The sequence below is a fragment of the Typopeltis vanoorti genome, chromosome 24 (assembly GCF_054136105.1).
Source record: "Typopeltis vanoorti isolate ZY-2024b chromosome 24, IOZ_Tvanoo_1.0, whole genome shotgun sequence".
NCBI classification, from domain to species: domain Eukaryota; kingdom Metazoa; phylum Arthropoda; class Arachnida; order Uropygi; family Thelyphonidae; genus Typopeltis; species Typopeltis vanoorti.
Window position 1 is genome coordinate 5,998,068 of NC_143572.1, and position 19,702 is coordinate 6,017,769.

At 37.4% G+C, this 19,702-nt stretch overlaps 1 protein-coding gene across 1 annotated transcript in view; it reads left to right on the forward strand.

Annotated features, from left to right (window-relative positions):
• The window catches only part of Mhcl (Myosin heavy chain-like), a 719,798-nt gene that overhangs the window by 615,435 nt on the left and 84,661 nt on the right, over window positions 1–19,702 (forward strand). The window contains exons 29-30 of the mRNA XM_090414205.1: window positions 3,845–3,958; window positions 16,179–16,295. Of these exons, the coding sequence (XP_090270331.1) occupies window positions 3,845–3,958; window positions 16,179–16,295 (231 nt within the window). The remainder of the gene's footprint in view (window positions 1–3,844; window positions 3,959–16,178; window positions 16,296–19,702) is intronic.

Sequence of the window (19,702 nt, forward strand, 5' to 3'; positions counted from 1 at the left end):
TAAGGATTCTTCACGGAGACGATATCGTACGCAAGACACGACGATATGGTAAGTGGAAGTTGAAATTGGCGCGGCAACTAAACAGGTTAGCCTTCTTAAAGAGGTGCCGAGACACCAAATTAATACCTAACTGTTTTAAAATCAAAAACAAGTTCCACTCGGCCAAAGCCCAACGCATCTATAAACGAGCGAGTGTAGCACTTTTACGCGAACAAATTAACACCACTCGCCGGGAATTAGCACAAGCAAATACAACCATCAGCGCATTACGAGAATCATTGCATAATATTCTAAATACGGAACTTTGGCAGATCTTAGAGAACATCACCGACGCAACGGCAAAAAAAGAATTCGACAGAGTCAAAAACCGGCACCAAAAGAAGTTCGAAAATCTACAACGACCGCAATTACAACAAGACCTCGTCATTGTGAATCTATCGTCACTCACCTTAAGCAAAGAAGCCACAACTGCTCTAAGTCGAGGGCACAACTTTGCCATAACTCCGAAGCAAGTTCCAAAAGCCGAAATAATGGCGTCCATCGAACGAGGAATTTACGACCTGCCTCCAACAATAGCTAACAACATACGTTTAGATGTGGCCAACATCCTAATCAAGTCCAAGCCTCCAAAAAGTAATATCCCACATAAGGAATTCATGGCTATAAAAGAGCTACACAACAACAGCCAGATTACCATAACAAAAGCAGACAAAGGAAATACAACCGTGGTGATGGACACAACTGAATATGAAAACAAAATGCACACACTATTACAAGATCAGTCAACATACAAAATTATAGATCGCAATCCCACCAACACACAAAAGAATAAGGCACGAAAATTATTAAAAAAAGTCACTTCCTGGCCCAAAGACACAGTTAACAAACTCAAACCCTTCCATGTTAGAACACCGAGGATCTATGGATCACCAAAAATTCACAAACCAGGCACACCCCTACGCCCAATTGTGGACAGTATAAATAGTCCCACATACAAACTGGCTAGACATTTAGCGAAGCTACTAGCCACTCTCACTAACAATTCTCCCTCCTTTATCAAAAATTCAGCACACCTAAAAAGCATCTTACAACACCTCACCCTAAAAAGCTCAGACTTAATAGTAAGCTTTGACATCACTTCACTATTCACAAATGTACCACTAATAGAAACCCTCAATCTACTGAAGTCACACTTCCCCCCTGATATATTTGAACTATTCAAATTCACAATACATGCAGGATATTTCACATGGAAAGGGAAAATATACAAACAAATTGATGGGACAGCCATGGGCTCCCCCCTTTCTCCCCCCCTAGCCAACTTTTACATAGAACACCTGGAAAAACAAACAATCAATACAGCCACTCTCAAACCAACACTTTGGCTACGCTATGTTGATGATGTGCTTGCCATTTGGCCACATGGCCCTGAGACATTGAAAACATTCCTAGCACATTTAAATAGCCAACACCCAAAAATCCACTTTACTATGGAACCGGAAGCCAACAACTGTCTGCCCTTCCTGGATACACTCATTACACGTCTCCCAGATGGTTCCTTATCATTTTCAGTTTTCAGAAAACCCACACATACAGGCAGATACTTACACAAACAATCACACCATCATCCTTCTCAACAATATGGCATTTTAAAAACGCTAACCCATAGAGCGAGAGCAATCTGTTCAAATGACAAGGCTCTTACTGCTGAACTGACTCACTTACGCCACACCTTCTTGGCCAACGGCTACAATCCACAAAAAATAAACAAAATACTAAACACTCCTAAGAAACCCCTCCCACCATCCACCACAGAGAACTACAACAAAACAGTCACCATCCCTTACATTAAAGGCACATCCGAAAAGATCTCAAGAATTCTCATTAAACATAAACTACGCACTACATTCAGACCATGTAGCAAATTAGCCACCCTCATCCGCTCACCCAAGGACAGCATTCCTCCTTTATCACATCCAGGAGTCTACCAAGTACCCTGCTCATGCAATCAAGCCTACTACGGTCAAACAGGAAGAACTGTGAATATCCGCATCAGCGAACATAAACGATACGTCCGGAAATATCATTATGGGAAGTCGGGCCTAGCAGACCATGCTCTGGATACCCCTGCACACAGGATCAACTGGAAAAACACAAAAGTACTACACAGAAACCCATATAAATCAGAGAGATTGTTCTTAGAGGCGACAGAAGCCCTAAAACACACCCCAAATCTCAACAAATATGGCTGTATTAACTTGCCGAAGATCTGGGAGACAGTCATATTAAGGAAAAACTAGCACTTTTCTAGGACTCTAGCAATATATGATAGCGTTTTTTTTTTTTTTTTTTTTTTTTTTTTTTTTTTTTTTCAGATAGAGGGCGCCAAAATCAGGACTCTAGTCTTTGTGTTGCTGCTACAATTTTGTTAATGTACACCATGTTGTTTTAGTCTCGCGTATTGTGACAAACAGTGTTTTTGTGCTCTGAAGATGCTGGTTATAATACCAGCGAAATATCAGCATCAAGTTAATAAATTAATTATTTACTTAGTTTCTGTGTTCTATTATACCGTTAAAATAATAAACAACATGTTCGACGAACACATAAGTCTGTCCACACGTTTAATCTATATCAGTATATTGGCCTATTGTGTATGTATATTACACATCACCAGCCCAATAATGGCCCCAAATCTCTGTTATTGCTATTGTTATTTATTATCTAAAATTATTTATTAATCTAAAATCATTGTATCGATCACATTATGAAATAAAGTGGCTGATATTAAAATAAGAGATTTACTCTTTGAAGATAATATTATGCAACTCCTAAATAAATTCCAAGTCAAATGAAGATATTTCAGAAGAACATTATTAACATTCAAGAATGTGTAAGCAACATTAATCTAATGGTGATGTGTTCACTTAATAAGCAAAGTATATGAGGAAAAGTTAGCAAAAGTAGGAATTTTATTATTATTATTACTCAGGCCTCTCCATTGAATCCAAAGACATTAGTCAGCACTAACTATTGTTCATGCAGTACATAATTCTCTTTGAACTTATTTGCTTATAGAATACTCAAAGCTGACCAGAAACTCACTGCACTCTGCTCATTCTCTACTCTGAAAGGAAAAAAATTGTCTTCTCAACCTTGCTAACCGTGCTTACACAATTTGAAGGGATGATTCCTTGTTCTCTCCCTTCTTGTCATGTACTGAGAAATTTATTCTACATCAATCCTATAAAATCTCTTTAGTAACTTATATGTTTTTATCTTAACTCATTGCTAAATCAGCTAAACTTTGTTACCAACAAACCTGTAATCTCTCCTCACAGGAAGCACTCTGCTGACCTGTGACTATCTTGGTTGCTTTTCCCTGGATCCTCTTTATCGGTTCCTCATCTCAAATAATGAAGGATGTTGGGAAAGTTCCAGAAGAATAAGAAGATTAAATCTAAGTATGTTGAGGCATTTATAATGCTATGGAAGACCAGAATATAAAAACTGACTTATTGGGGATCTCACAAATGGCAGATTAATTTGGCACAAAGAAAACGTAATGAAAACTTAATTATGCTTTATTATCATAATATCCTGTACATGTACATCCCATTGGGGTGCATATCAGAGAATATGTGAATTGTATGTAATGCTAATAAAAGAGGATCATTCATCAGAAATAGTCACAAAAAAGTTAAATGCTCCTCTCCTCCAACTAGATGCATTTCTTTTAAGAAATTAGCCATCTTCAAAAACATGAATTTGTGTCATGCTTTTCATTGTTTAATGTCTTGTTTGTGCATACATCCTCATTTAAAAAAAAATGTTTTATTAACAGTTAGAAGATGCAGAATTTGCAAAAGCAGCAGCTTTGAAAGCCAGGCAGACAGCAGAAATGGAGCTGCAGGATATACAGACTCAGTTAGAGGAAGTCACTAGGACCAAAAACGATGTGAGTTTTTGAATACATTGATTCAAACATACAAAAATTGAATTAAGTGTGTTTTTTGAGATAAAACTAACTTTAATACTTTTTGTTAGATAAATGCATAGCAATTATATTTTATCTGTTTGTTTGTAATCAGTTGGATAATAGGTAGTAGTAAAGGTGAAGTCCTAGTTATTACTAGGATTTTGCCTTTACTACTACCTAAGCAGTAAGGAAGAAGACAAGATTAAAATATAAGAGTGGTATCATAGTGCCTGTAAATACTGAAATGATAAAATTAGCTCTTGATCATATTGTTGGTAATGATAAAATACAAATTAGAATGAACTGTATAAAAGAATTCTTGTGTAGAGGCTTAAGTGCTGTGAGGACATTATGTTGGAGGTTTAATGGACGTTTTACAACACTCAAAAAGAATTAAAATAGAATTTAATACTTCCTATATTTCGTCCTAGTCACTAGGACATCTACGGGGATTACAAAGACAATTAATGTAACATGCACACAAAAACTTAGTATTGTAAGTTTTTGTGTGCATGTTACATTAATTGTCTTTGTAATCCCCGTAGATGTCCTAGTGACTAGGACGAAATATAGGAAGTATTAAATTCTATTTTAATTCTTTTTGAGTGTTGTAAAAAGTCCATTAAACCTCCAACATAATGTCCTCACAGCACTTAAGCCTCTACACAAGAATTCTAATCATCCATGGAGAAGAGTTAGCACGCAAATCCAAGCAATACGGTAAGTCAAAACTACGACTATCTAGACAACTAAATAGGCTGGCCTTTTTAAAAAGATGTCGGGACACAAGAGTGATACCGAAATGTGTTAAAATGAAGATAAATTTCCATTCCAAAAAAGCACTCCGGATATACAAACGTGCCAGCTTAGCATTACTACGCGAGCAAATCGCCTCTACTCGTGCCACCCTCGCAGTGACGAACGCCGCCATTGGCTCCTTACAAGCGGAGCTCTCCACCGTTCTTAACCCTGAACTCTGGTCGATTCTCTCTGACATTTCGGAAACTTCCGCACAGAGAGAATTTCAGAAAATAAAAAACAAACACGTCAAGAAATACAACAGCCTGGTTAAAGACAAACCACAACCACAAATTCAACCACTCCAGACAGTAATAAACCTCTCGTCCAAAAGGCTCAACGATGATGCCATCAGCGCCCTTTGCCTCGGCCGTAATTTTGCCGTCGCCCCGAAAGAAGTGCCGGTGCTCGATGTAATGGTTAACGTCGAACGGGGGATCGGTCGCTTACCGTCGGAAGTAGCCAACAACATCAGACTCGACGTAGCCAACATCCTCGTTCACTCGTCGCCTCCAAAAAGTAACTTATCTTATTCCCAACGCATGGCTCTCCAGAAACTACCCAAAGAAAAAAGTATCGTCATCACCAGAGCGGACAAAGGTAATGCCACAGTTGTCCTTAATACCAGCGAATACAATCGTAAAATGAACATTATCCTCCGCAATCGCGCTACCTACATCCCGCTAGAACACGACCCCACAAAAACGCAAGTTAAGAAATTAAAAATCTTACTTAAAAAAGTAACCTCCTGGCCCCCCGACGTCACGAAAAAACTTAAACCTTTCCGCTCCCGTCCCCCCCGAATATACGGTCTACCAAAAATCCACAAACCTAATTCCCCACTCAGGCCTATAGTAGATGCCACCAATGCACCTTGTTACAGACTGTCTAAACAGCTGGCCAACTCTCTGTCCCCCCTCACCGGAAATTCAGCTTCCTATATAAAAAACTCTACCCACTTTAAAGCCCTCACAGAAAATTTAACCTTGAATAATACAGACATATTAGTAAGCTTTGATATCTCCTCCTTGTTTACTAATATTCCCTTAACTGACACTTTATCTCTCTTAGAAAACGTTTTTCCCCCTGACATCTTAGATCTCTTTTCCTTTGCCATCAACTCTGGGTATTTCGCTTGGAATAACAAAATCTACAAGCAGATAGAGGGAACCGCCATGGGCTCCCCCTTCTCACCCCCCCTTGCCAATTTCTATATGGAAGATTTCGAAAAACGAGCCATAGACTCAGCCCCACTCAAACCTTCTATCTGGCTAAGATATGTAGATGATGTGTTCTCTATTTGGCCTCATGGCCCAGACACGTTAGATTCCTTCCTTGGTCATCTCAATAGCCTACATCCAAGAATCCAGTTTACTATGGAAAAGTAAAAGAACAATTGTTTACCCTTCCTAGACACCTTAGTCACGCGCCTGCCTAATGATACACTTGCCTTCACCGTATACAGAAAACCCACACACACAGGCAGATACATTCACAAACTCTCCCACCACCACCCCTCACAACAATATGGCATCATTAAAACCCTTACCAAGAGAGCCCACAATCTTTGTTCCAGTGGAACCGCCCTCACTACTGAGCTTAACCACATACACAGAACTTTCCTCTCCAATGGCTACAGCGAACACAGTATCAAAAAAATAATCAATTCCTCCCCCATTCCCCGTCCCTCTCATCAACAAGAATTTAAAAATGCCATCACCATACCCTACATCCGTGGCACTTCGGAAAAAATAGCTAAGATACTAAAAAAGTATAACCTACACACAGCATATAAGCCCTACCGCAAACTGGCTACCCTTATCCGTTCTACGAAAGATCAGCTCCCTCCTCTCTCTCTGCCTGGAGTTTACAAAGTACCCTGTTCCTGTAAGCTTGCGTACTTTGGACAGACAGGCAGATCAGCATCCATCCGCCTAGAGGAACACAAGTCGTACATCGTTAAACACAACTATGGCCATTCAGGCTTGGCTGACCATGTTTTGGACACCACCCACAGAGTATCATGGAAAAAAAACCACCATGCTCCACCACAGCAAATTCAAGAAAGAGAGACTTTTCTTAGAAGCAGCAGCAGCTCTCAAAAACCAACCAAATCTTAACAAATACGGTTGCATTAAGCTTCCGAAGATTTGGGAAACAGTCATCGCCAGAGGTCCCACCTTACATTCCAGGCCACCTACAACTGCCCTTAGAGGGCGCTCCACCTAGATAGGACTTTATTGTCACCCACGTGGCTGGGCTTAGTATTGTAAGTTTTTGTGTGCATGTTACATTAATTGTCTTTGTAATCCCCGTAGATGTCCTAGTGACTAGGACGAAATATAGGAAGTATTAAATTCTATTTTAATTCTTTTTGAGTGTTGTAAAAAGTCCATTAAACCTCCAACATAATGTATAAAAGAAATAAACACAAATCTAAGCTTTACAGTTGAAGAAGAACATAATAAACACATATGTTTGAACTACACACAATGAAAATGTAAAGTAAATTTGTAAATTATTTTCAGTGAAAGTATTGCATTAAGAAATGGGTTTACAATAAAATAACAGAAAGGGAAAATACGAAACTGCATTGTAGCAGTCACCAGTCTTTTGGTCACAGTCATGGGAACAATGTCATCAGTTCTCATGCTATTGGAGTGTAGCAATATTTCACTGTAAGCAGTCAGCAAGATGCTAGTGAAAAGCAAAGTTAATACAGTTGATTTGCACTTTATTATGAACCCTTAGGAACCAAGAAAAAACAAGTTGTCATAGCATAAGATTTACTGTAGTTAATTTGTAGAGGAAAATTCTCTCTCTCTCTGTCTGATTGGTTCTCTTGAAAAAGTATTCATTAGAGGAGCAACAGCATGATTTTCTCAACCTAACCTCAATAGTTTCACATAGGAAGCAGTCCCTCTTCCCTGAGGACAATAACTAGACTTCCTGTAATCGTCCTTCTCAAAATTACAGGGCTACTATATAGACATACAGAGTTAGTCTATTTTGTATGTTCCTTAAGTTAATTTTTTTTTTTTTTTTTTTTTTTTTTTTTTTTTTTTATGTGTGTGTGCTTTGGAAGAAAGTACATAGACACATATAAAATTCTTTTGCTAATTCCATGTTGTAGCATTGCCTGGCATATATATACTAGGCATGGCTATTAAATAACGAGACTGGTTGCAAAAATGTGGTTTAATATTACAATTGCACAACTTAATTGTTATCCCCTTCAACATACTCCCTCCTCTATCTATACACTGGGATTTTCTTATCAGCCAGATACTGCTTTAGCAGTATACTGTGGGCTGGAGCATTGTCCTGATGGAGAATCCAAGCGTTGTTCTTCCAGAGATCGGGTCTCTTCTTCCTCACTCGTTCTCTCAGTTTGGCCAGAACCTCACAGTAATAATGTTGATATAAAAAAAATTGACCCTGCTCATTCTTGCTTTTTTCATTCTCGGTGACGTTGGAGTTTTTCAGTGCATCTATTGTCTCTTTGTTTCTGGATTGTACTGGAAAATCCACATCTCATCACATGTGATGATCTTCTCCTGCAAGTCTGGCTCTACTGTCAGCCGTTCCATGAAAATTTGTTTCCAGATGTCTTTCTGCTCCTGACACAAGTTTTTGGGAACCATTTTGGCTCCGACTTTGTTCATGTTCAGTTGCTCATGCAAAATTTGTCATACAGTCTCCTTATCAATGTGCACCATGTCTACTATCATCCAAATGCTTAATCGGCGATCCTTTGGACAATTTCATTAATTTTCAACATTTTGTTTGGTTGCTGCCGTGACAGAGCGACCTGGTCATTCTTCATCTTCAACGTTTTCTCGACCTTCAGCAAAGCATTTGTGCCATTCAGACATTTGTGCATGTGACATTACATTATCACTGTACACCTCCTGCAACAGTTTCAAACACTCATCATGTTGGAGGCTTAATGGATTTTTTACAACACTCAAAAAGAATTAAAATAGAATTTAATACTTCCTATATTTCGTCCTAGTCACTAGGACATCTACGGGGATTACAAAAACAATTAATGTAACATATACACAAATAACAAACAATACTAAGCCCAACCATGTGGGTGACACTAAAGTCCTATCTAGGTAGAGCGCCCTCTAAGGGCAGTAGTAGGTCGCCTGGAATGTAAGGTGGGAACTCTGGTGATGAGTGTTTCCCAAATCTTCGGAAGCTTAATGCAACTGTATTTATTGAGATTTGGTTGGTTTTTGAGAGGTGCTGCTGCTTCTAAGAAAAGTCTCTCTTTCTTGAATTTGCTGTGGTGGAGCATGGTGGTTTTCTTCCATGATACCCTGTGGGTGGTGTCCAAAACATGGTCAGCCAAGCCTGAATGTGTTTGAAGATGTACGACTTGTGATCCTCTAGACGGATGGATGCTGATCTGCCTGTCTGTCCAAAGTACGCCAGCTTACAGGAACGGGGTACTTTGTAAACTCCAGGCAGAGAGAGAGAGGAGGGAGCTGATCTTTCGTAGAACGGATAAGGGTAGCAAGTTTGCGATGGGGCTTATATGCTGTGTGTAGGTTGTACTTTTTTAGTATCTTGGCTATTTTTTCGGATGTGCCACGGATGTAGGATATGGTGATGGCATTTTTAAAATCTTGTTGACGAGAAGGATGGGGAATGGGGGAGGAGTTGATTATTTTTTTGATACTGTGATCGCTGTAGCCATTGGAGAGGAAAGTGCTGTGTATGTGGTTAAGCTCAGTAGTGAGGGCGGTTCCACTGGATCAAAGATTGTGGGCTCTCTTGGTAAGGGTTTTAATAATGCCATATTGTTGAGAGGGGTGGTGGTGGGAGAGTTTGTGAATGTATCTGCCTGTGTGTGTGGGTTTTCTGTATACGGTGAAGGTAAGTGTATCATTAGGCAGGCATGTGACTAAGGTGTCTAGGAAGGGTAAACAATTGTTATTTTCCTTTTCTATAGTGAACTGGATTCTTGGATGTAGACTATTGAGATGACTGAGGAAGGAGTCTAACGTGTCTGGGCCATGAGGCTAAATAGAGAACACATCATCTACATATCTTAGCCAGATAGAAGGTTTGAGTGGGGCTGAGTCTATGGCTCATTTTTCGAAATCTTCCATATAGGAATTGGCAAGGGGGGGATGAGACGGGGGAACCCATGGCAGTTCCCTCTATCTGCTTGTAGATTTTGTTCCAAGAGAAATACCCAGAGTTAATGGCAAAGGAAAAGAGATCTAAGATGTCAGAGGGAAAAACGTTTTCTAAGAGAGATAAGGAGTCAATTAAGGTAATATTGGTAAACAAAGAGGAGATATCAAAGCTTACCAATATGTCTGTCTTATTCAAGGTTAAATTTTCTGTGAGGGCTTTAAAGTGGGTCGAGTTTTTTATATAGGAAGGGGACCTTCCGGTGAGGGGGATCAGAGAGTTGGCCAGCTGTTTAGATATTCTATAGCAAGGTGCATTGGTGGCATCTACTATAGGCCTTAGTGGGGAATTGGGTTTGTGGATTTTTGGTAAACCGTATGTTCGGGGAGGACGAGAGCAGAAAGGTTTAAGTTTTTTCGTGATGTCAGGGGGCCAAGAAGATACTTTTTTGAGTAAGATTTTTACTTTCTTAGCTTGTGTTTTTGTGGGGTCGTGTTCTAGCAGGATGTAGGTAGCGCGATCGCTGAGGAGAATTTGTTTACCAATATTCCCTTAATTGACACCTTATCTCTCTTAGAAAACGTTTTTTCCTCTGATATCTTAGATCTCTTTTCCTTTGCCATTAACTCTGGGTATTTCTCTTGGAACAACAAAATCTACAAGCAGATAGAGGGAACTGCCATGGGTTCCCCCGTCTCACCCCCCCCTTTGCCAATTTCTATATGGAAGATTTCAAAAAACGAGCCATAGACTCAGCCCCACTCAAACCTTCTATCTGGCTAAGATATGTAGATGATGTGTTCTCTATTTAGCCTCATGGCCCAGACACGTTAGACTCCTTCCTCAGTCATCTCAATAGTCTACATCCAAGAATCCAGTTCACTATGGAAAAGAACAATTGTTTACCCTTCCTAGACACCTTAGTCACACGCCTGCCTAATGATACACTTACCTTCACCGTATACAGAAAACCCACACACACAGGCAGATACATTCACAAACTCTCCCACCACCACCCCTCTCAACAATATGGCATTATTAAAACCCTTACCAAGAGAGCCCACAATCTTTGATCCAGTGGAACCGCCCTCACTACTGAGCTTAACCACATACACAGCACTTTCCTCTCCAATGGCTACAGCGATCACAGTATCAAAAAAATAATCAACTCCTCCCCCATTCCCCGTCCTTCTCGTCAACAAGATTTTAAAAATGCCATCACCATACCCTACATCTGTGGCACATCCGAAAAAATAGCCAAGATACTAAAAAAGTACAACCTACATGCAGCATATAAGCCCCACCGCAAACTTGCTACCCTTATCCGTTCTACGAAAGATCAGCTCCCTCCTCTCTCTCTCTGCCTGGAGTTTACAAAGTACCCTATTCCTGTAAGCTGGCGTACTTTGGAGACAGGCAGATCAGCATCCATCCGTCTAGAGGAACACATGTCGTACATCTTCAAACACAACTATGGCCATTCAGGCTTGGCTGACCATGTTTTGGACACCACCCACAGGGTATCATGGAAGAAAACCACCATGCTCCATCACAGCAAATTCAAGAAAGAGAGACTTTTCTTAGAAGCAGCAGCAGCTCTCAAAAACCAACCAAATCTCAATAAATACGGTTGCATTAAGCTTCCGAAGATTTGGAAAACACTCATCACCAGAGTTCCCACCTTACATTCCAGGCCACGTACTACTGCCCTTAGAGGGCGCTCTACCTAGATAGGACTTTAATGTCACCCACATGGTTGGGCTTAGTATTGTTTGTTATTTGTGTATATGTTACATTAATTGTTTTTGTAATCCCCGTAGATGTCCTAGTGACTAGGACGAAATATAGGAAGTATTAAATTCTATTTTAATTCTTTTTGAGTGTTGTAAAAAATCCATTAAGCCTCCAACATGATGTCCTCACAGTACTTAAGCCTCTACACACGTTTTCAAACACTCAGTCGTTGATTTCTTTAATTTTACAAGGAATTTGAAATAATGCGTTGCTCGAGTTTAACATTAGACATTATTCCAGCAAAGTGACTTCACACGTGTTTCTTTTATAACTGCCTACAGACTAACTATGAGCGACAGCGAATAGTGCTTATCTCAACTGCTTCTAGGACCTTCAAGGTCATTCATGGCACAGGTCATCCCACTGCTATGAGTACATGATTCACAGCGCACCTTGTCTCATTATTTAATAGCCACACCTCGTGTATATATATATATATATATATATATATATCAGTTGTGAAATGTATAGATGAGTGCAAATTGCATTAAATATCTGACCATTAATTAAACCATTTACCTTTGCTTTCTGATATTTAAAGTGATAAATAGCAAAACATGTACATTTAAAAATAAATAAATAAAATCAATAACTATAATGTCAACTAAGAACATTTACAAATATATGTGTGCAAAAGCATTTGTACATGTGAGCTCCAAAAATTTTTGATTGATTTTGAATTATATTTTTAAGTTTGTTGAAGAGCTGTATAAAGAGAATTAATTTAGACCTAAGTGTATATTGCAAGTACTTATAGCCAATATTTATTGTATTTATATTAAGCTACAGCCTGTAATTTTTAATTGCATGGACAAAATACAAAAAAAAAAAAAAAGGAAAAAAAAACAGTAATTCTGAACTTCAGTGGAATGGATTGACTGCATATATGATAATTGTCACCTGTAAAAGAATGCCATATGAAGCGTGATTCAAATGGAGCATGCATTATTAGCTTTATTTATAAGCACTGCTCACTCATCAGTAGAAAATTTGGAGGGGGGGGTTGAGATATTGATGAATTAACTAGCAAATTCATGGGTAGAAGGTGATTTATAGAGGATAATTATTGGATCAAAAGAGAAAAATCAGGAGTAAGTAAGAGTAGTAATTTTAGTTGGGGTGCATTAAATTGGAGGAGGAGTCTGATAAACAGGATCTCTTGTATGGCTATGTATTAGACTCAGTTTCCAGTATCAATGCTGTTATTAAAATCTATGGGGATTCTCGAGGAAGCTCAGGAATATTATAATAGGCTTAAGATTTGGTGGTTATTCATAATAATCACCAAATAGTAAATAATTTATTGAGTCACTAATATTTTGCTGGATTTCAAGCTAGCATCTTCAGAGCACAAATGGCAATTGTGATAAGACCCACAGATTGTTCAAAAGCAATTCAAATTATAACTGAAAAGGAAAAAATATTCTGTCAAGCCAGATAAAAAATAAATGACGTTAATTCAGAGAGGTAAAGCTAAATGTGGTCTTAGAATGACCACATTTAGCTTGACCTCTGAAATTTCCAGTGGCATATTATATTAGCAGGATTATGCTACAAGAAACTGATGAGACCAAAACTGGGAGACCACATCTGTGCACTATTGTGCACAGATGTGGTCTCCCAATTTTGGTCTCATCAGTTTCTCTCCCAGGTTACAAGGGGGATAAAGAAGCTGTGGAAAGGATGCAAAGAAGAGTTACAGAGATTATATTGGGAATTATGGATTTAGATTATGAGGATAGATTGAAGTACATGGATTAAAGACTCTGATTGAACAGGAGAAAGACGGCTGATATGATAGATGTCTATAAACTTCTGAATGGGTGTTATAGGATATCGTATGATGAAATTTTTCATTATATTGAGAACACAGGGGCATCTATGGAAGTTAAGTTTATTTGCAGTCAAGATAGGGATAAGAGCTAGGATTTTCTCTCACAGAATGAGTCGGTGGAATAGTTTGCCATTAGAGGTAGTGAGTGCATCTAGCGTGAATGAATTTAAGAGAAGGTATGACAGCTGGTTTGGGTGATGTATAGCCTCCCTCTGTGAGTCCTTGACTCTCTGGAGATCTCATATAATAATATAGAAATTTTGATAAATGTTTTGAGTGAAATCAGCTGCATTTCTGGATCTTGCACAAAGAAAGGAAAACTGTGGTTCTCTTTTCTCCTATTTTGCTATGAGCCAAAAAATCTGATATGCATTGACATGCTGTTAAATGAAGAAAATTGTAGAAAATAAGAATTTTAATATTTTAAGTTAAGAAAATTTCTTAACTTATTGAAAGTTTCAATTTATTTTATTCAGTAGATCATGAATTTGCAGCCATCATGTTAATTACCAATGGACGGCCGTTAGTTACTTGAATGCAAGTGCAGGCTCTGCTGCATGTTTGTTTATTTGTTTGGTTCTTTCTTTCTTTGTAGTGTTATTTTCTTTTATCTGTTCTCATCATACTAACAGGAAAATAAATTTCCCAATGCTTCCACATACAAGAGATTTATTGTCATTTAATCAACTACTTTATAAGATATTTGAACATCATGCCTTCCTGTTGTTACTCCAAGTGATGTCTTCTCCTTTTTATGCTTTAGGTCAGGGTTTCCCAAATCGTGGTCTGCAGAAATTGAATAAGTGTTCCGTGAAAAATTATCCAAATTAATATTAATATGAGCCTGGAATGGGTTTAAATGCTGCGACTCTAACCAAGGTGTTCTGTAAAAATCTCAGGAATTTGTGAAGTGTTCCATCATAGGAAAAATTTGGGAAATAGTGCTTTAGGTAATTCATAAAACTTTAACATATTGATACTAGCCTCACTGTTAAATCTTCTGGCCAGTTGTCTGTTTTGTGGTTTTTGTTTATTTATTGACAGCTACATTTTGTCAATTTGAGATATTCTTTAAGTGGATTTAACACTATTTTTTTTTAACAGTCATGAAGAGTAACAAGTATTCTTCAGAAAGCTAAATTGACTATGCAGGCTAAAAGCAGTCCAAAGAATTTTGTTATGCCACAAGCATAATAAAATTTGCTTCTTTTTTCAGCTTTTAAAATCAGTATGTCCTTACTTTATCTCGGTTTTTGTTGTTTAGCTCTTGTTATTCGATTTTTGGTGTGTGTTTCTTTTTGATTTTTGCAGTAAGCAAAACTGCTACTATTCTTACTTGGTCTGTGTGCTTTTAGTAATAATCCTCAATGTTTGTTCAGCATTTGCTTTTCATTTCCAGGCGTGTTTTGGTAAATTGGCAAAACTAAAGTGATTAAGTAATAGGTGAAAGGCTTACTAACATTGTAGTCACTTTTTTCTTGGGCTTGCTTACATGCATATGGATATACAACATGAACTTTTCTTTTTCCACCCTTTGTAATTTAGATCGCATGTTTGTAGTTCATTCATGAGGTAAAATTAGCTCATTTGAATACTTCAGTAAAATCATATTGTTCAGCATGTATGGAATATAAAATTTTGCAGCTTTACATCTAAAACGTTCAAGGTATTTAACTTTTTTTTTTCTGGAATCAAATCATTAGGAGTTATGATAAATTCTTATATTTCTGTTGTTCACAATTATCTTCCTTATTTCTTTTGCATACCAGTCATAAATCTTTAAATTTCAGGCTTTACTAATTCTGTTTTTTTCCACATGCTCAGTTTATGATATGTTCATGTATTCTCATTTGTTTCATTTGCTTCATCTAGAGTTTCTTCTTTCTAGATACTTGTGTACTATTACTGTCTTCTTGCTTCTCATGTCTTTCTTCTGTCTTTTAATATTTTTATGAAAATATTGAAATTAGCATAACTTCTGTAGCTCAGTCAGTATAGATGGTCCTTTAGTTTGAAAGACTTGGGTTCAAATCCTGTCTACAATGCAAAGAACCTTTATCATGGCTTTTCAGTTAAAGGTGAGTTAGCCAGTCTCATACAGAGAAGGCATTTCCCCCCCCCCCCATCACATATTATATCCTGCAAAACAAGCTAACTGTTGCTAGAATGCATGCAAATTAACATTTATAATAACAGACAATATATATAGGATTAACTGACCTATCTTAAACAGTAATCAGGTTTTTTTAAAAAGCCAAGCTACTTTCTGTGACAGACCGTTGATCCTAACATGAAAAGGGAAAATGGGAGATGGATTAAAATTATTTAGTAATAAAACTAGCCCATACCAGTTGATTTCTTAGTTAGTGAAAGAAAACTTAATTGTCCAAGTAAATTAGTAATTTTGGTATTAGTTTGCTCTATCAATAAAAGTGTAGGCATCATTGAAGTATACTAAATGACATAATGATTAATGCTGTGTTATTCTCATCATGGATAACATGATTTCACATTGGTGTTTTTATTGACTGTTAGCATTTATTAATTCTGAATAACTTTTATCACTCTGTTATTTAAATTAAAATTGACTTAAAATATATTAAAAATTGTAATCTGATTAAGGTTGAGGGCCGTTGTCTTCAGTTATCACGAGAAAAAAGTGCCCTTCAGACTCAGCTAGAAGAAATGGAAGAAGAAATGACAGAAGTTATGAGAAAATATAAGGCAGTAGTTAATCAGGTAATATGAACTTCAAAGTAATTATTTTTCTTTTCAAAAGATAAAAATTCAAAAAAGTATGCAAATGCTTTCTTATTAACATTTATATAAAACACTTCAGTTATTATTTATGATTATTAATATAAAATAATATAAAATTTAGCTTTAATCAGACACTTTATCAAATCATAAAAGTATTGATATTTGCCTTCTTACATATACACACCTTAACCACTTTATTATTTCATTGAATGGAAGTGGAAAAAGAGCAAAATAATTCACTTGCATAAAGGAGGTTCTAAGACTGCAATAGCAAATTATAGGCCAATCAATATCTCAGGAATGGTGATAAAAGTACTGGAAAAATTGCTCAACTTTGATTTTACATGACAACTAAAAAGTCTTTCTTTTTTTTTTTTTTTTGTTTTTAAGAAAATTTCACTTACAGATTAGAAACATTTATTATTATATAGGTATTTTCATGGAGACAGAAGACTCAATTGTGGGAGACTCATGCTATTATTCACACAAGCCTATCTTACCTTTCCTTAAATAATTCACTATCAGGGCAGTGAACAACCATCTCTGCAGTTCATTCCAGTCATTCACCACTCTCCAAACAAAAAATCTAGTCTGCACACCCTTACTCACCACATTCTTACACAACTTCTAGAAATAACCGTGTAATTCTCACTCTCTCTCTACTTGTCGTGTATTGAAAATTTTCTTTTATGTCAATCTTTTATTTAAGCACCTTTAATAACTTACAAGTTTCTATGATGTTTCCTGTTTTCCACCTCTCAACTAAACTTTGCAATCCACACACCTTCAGTGTCCTCATAGGAAGCATTTCATAGACTGTCACCAGATTTCTCACTAGTTTCTGAATCCTCTCCACCAAATCCTTGTCCTCAAGAAATGCAGGTGACTAAATCTGTGCACAGTAGTCAAGGTGTGGCCATATCATAGCCTTATAAAGAGGAATAACAACCTCCCTATCTCTGCTTGTCAGTGTGTTCTTCCACATCCAAGTAATCCTTTTGAGTTGTTTTGCCAACTTTTGCAATATACCTTCTGAACTTCAACTATCTGTTCCACCATCATCTCTAAATCCCTAGCCTCTATATTCAGTATCATCAGTGTAATACTCAGTATGAAATCTGTTCATCCCAAAGCATAACCTTACATTCTGCAACATTAAATTCATGGCCATGATCCTTTGTTTACTGCTGCTATACCCATTTCTGCATCATTAGCAAACAACTGAATATCCCCTTAAATCATTTTAACTCTCCATTACTTTGCAGATGATGCAGAGTTGGGGAGAGTATTGAGAAATAGAGCAGATGTTGTAGCCTTGCAAGAGGACTCAAAGTGTAAGCAAGAGGACAGCAAAGTGTAAGGTTTTAAAATTTGGGAAGAAAAGATGGGATGCAGAGTATAGGATTGATGGGCATATCTTAAAGGAAGTGGAGGAGATGAAAGATCTGGGGGGTAATGGTGGATAAGAAACTTGAAATTTCGGGGTATGCTTTCTAAAATTGTGAGGGCAACACTATAGATTATGGCAATGATGCAAGAACACAATAATGCAACCAAAGCATTAATTTGGTTGCCTGGTTTTCAAAAAGTTGATGAGTCAGAAATGATTCAGAGATGATTGACTAAATTGGTTTCTGTTCTCTGGAATGTGGAGTATGAGGACAGATTGAAAGAATGCAGACTGCAGAGCCTAGTGGGTAGAAGGATGAGGAGGGGGGGGAGGGACATGATCGAGACATACAAAGAGGGAGGCTGAAACATTCTGATAAACACCTAGAACAAAAATGATATTAAAGCAACTCTTCTTATATATCCTGAACGAAAAGAATAAATTATTACAATTCATGAAAATGGGAGTTAAAGGGTTTTAATGTATGTTCTTTCTTGTGGTTATATTGATTGCTTTAAAATCATTGTTGTTCTAGGTGTTTATTAGAACTTTCCAGTTCTAATACCCCCCCCCCCACTTCATTGTATAAGTTGGTAAGGGGTAATTAACAGATTAATGTTGATGAGATTTTTCATAGAAGTTGTATAGGGAAAGTGTAAGCAAGGGAGTTAGGAGTAGATTTTTTTGCATGGAGAGTGGTGGGTGATTGGAATGCAGTGTCTGAAAGTGTGGTGGTGAGAGAAGAGACAGTGAATGAATTTAAGTCAAGGTATGATGAGCAGTGTGTGAGAGAGTGGGATGGATCTCCCGCATTGAGACTCTAGACTCCATGGAGGTCTGATGATGATAATAATAATTACGGATTGAATAGAATTACAGATAGATTAGATGGAACTGTTATTGCATCTTCATCTGCCACTATCGTATCTATATCACTAGTTTCACATTAATCCCCATTTGTTCCAATTTATTCATCACATTTCCACGAGTACTATCATGTTATCATTTTTTAATCCTACTCAAAAGTGATTAATTTTTTTACATTATTCTAATCCATGAAAGATCATATACTTATGAACATTAATATTATGAATAGGCTAATGTTTTTTAATTAATTTTAGTTATTTTAGATTATGACATTGATGAGAAGAGGACCTCAACATTCAGAAGTAAGACGGCTGTTGATCAGACTTTGTGGATTATTGTATGGAAATTTGGTCACCAGGCTTTCATGTGCTTGAGAATATATTGGAAATGGACCAGTGACGACTGATTAAGGGGGGGGGGGCTTCGGGTCTGTGAAATATATAAGAACAGATTGATGGAATGTCATTTGCACACCCTGATGAATAGGAGGGGAAGAGGTCAGGATATGATCAAGACATATAAGTTGGCATGAGAATTGTTACTAGGTTAATGTTGAAGAGATTTTTCATAGAATAGATGGATACTGGGTAGAACCAAAGACCATGCCCAGAAACTGTCTAAAGAGGATGTGAGCAACAGGTTTGCATGGAGAATGGTTGGCAACTGGAATGAATGCATTGCCTAAGTTAAGTGTGTGTGTGTGTGTGTGTGTGTGTGTGAGAGAGAGAGAGAGAGAGAGAGACTTTTGATGGTGGGAATCTCCCATAATACTTCTCTTGCTCTTGACTTCATGGAGGCCTGATGCTAACAATAATAATAATAGGTAAAATTTTAAATTATTATTTAACATGCAAAACAGCCATATGTTCACCTCTTTAAGCAAGTTCAATGGCAGGAAGTTTCGTATTGAAATCTATACATTTTTTGATGCAGTAGTTTTACTTTTCACTTTACGACAAATAGTTGAGAAATCATGGGAATATAACAAAGATCAGTATTTAAGTTTTGTAGATCTGGAAAAGGCATATGACAAGGTGCCAAGAGAGAGGCTATTCAAAATGCTACAGTTATATGGTGTCAGTGGGTCATTTATATCACATTATATCAAGCAATACTTAGTCTTTATTTG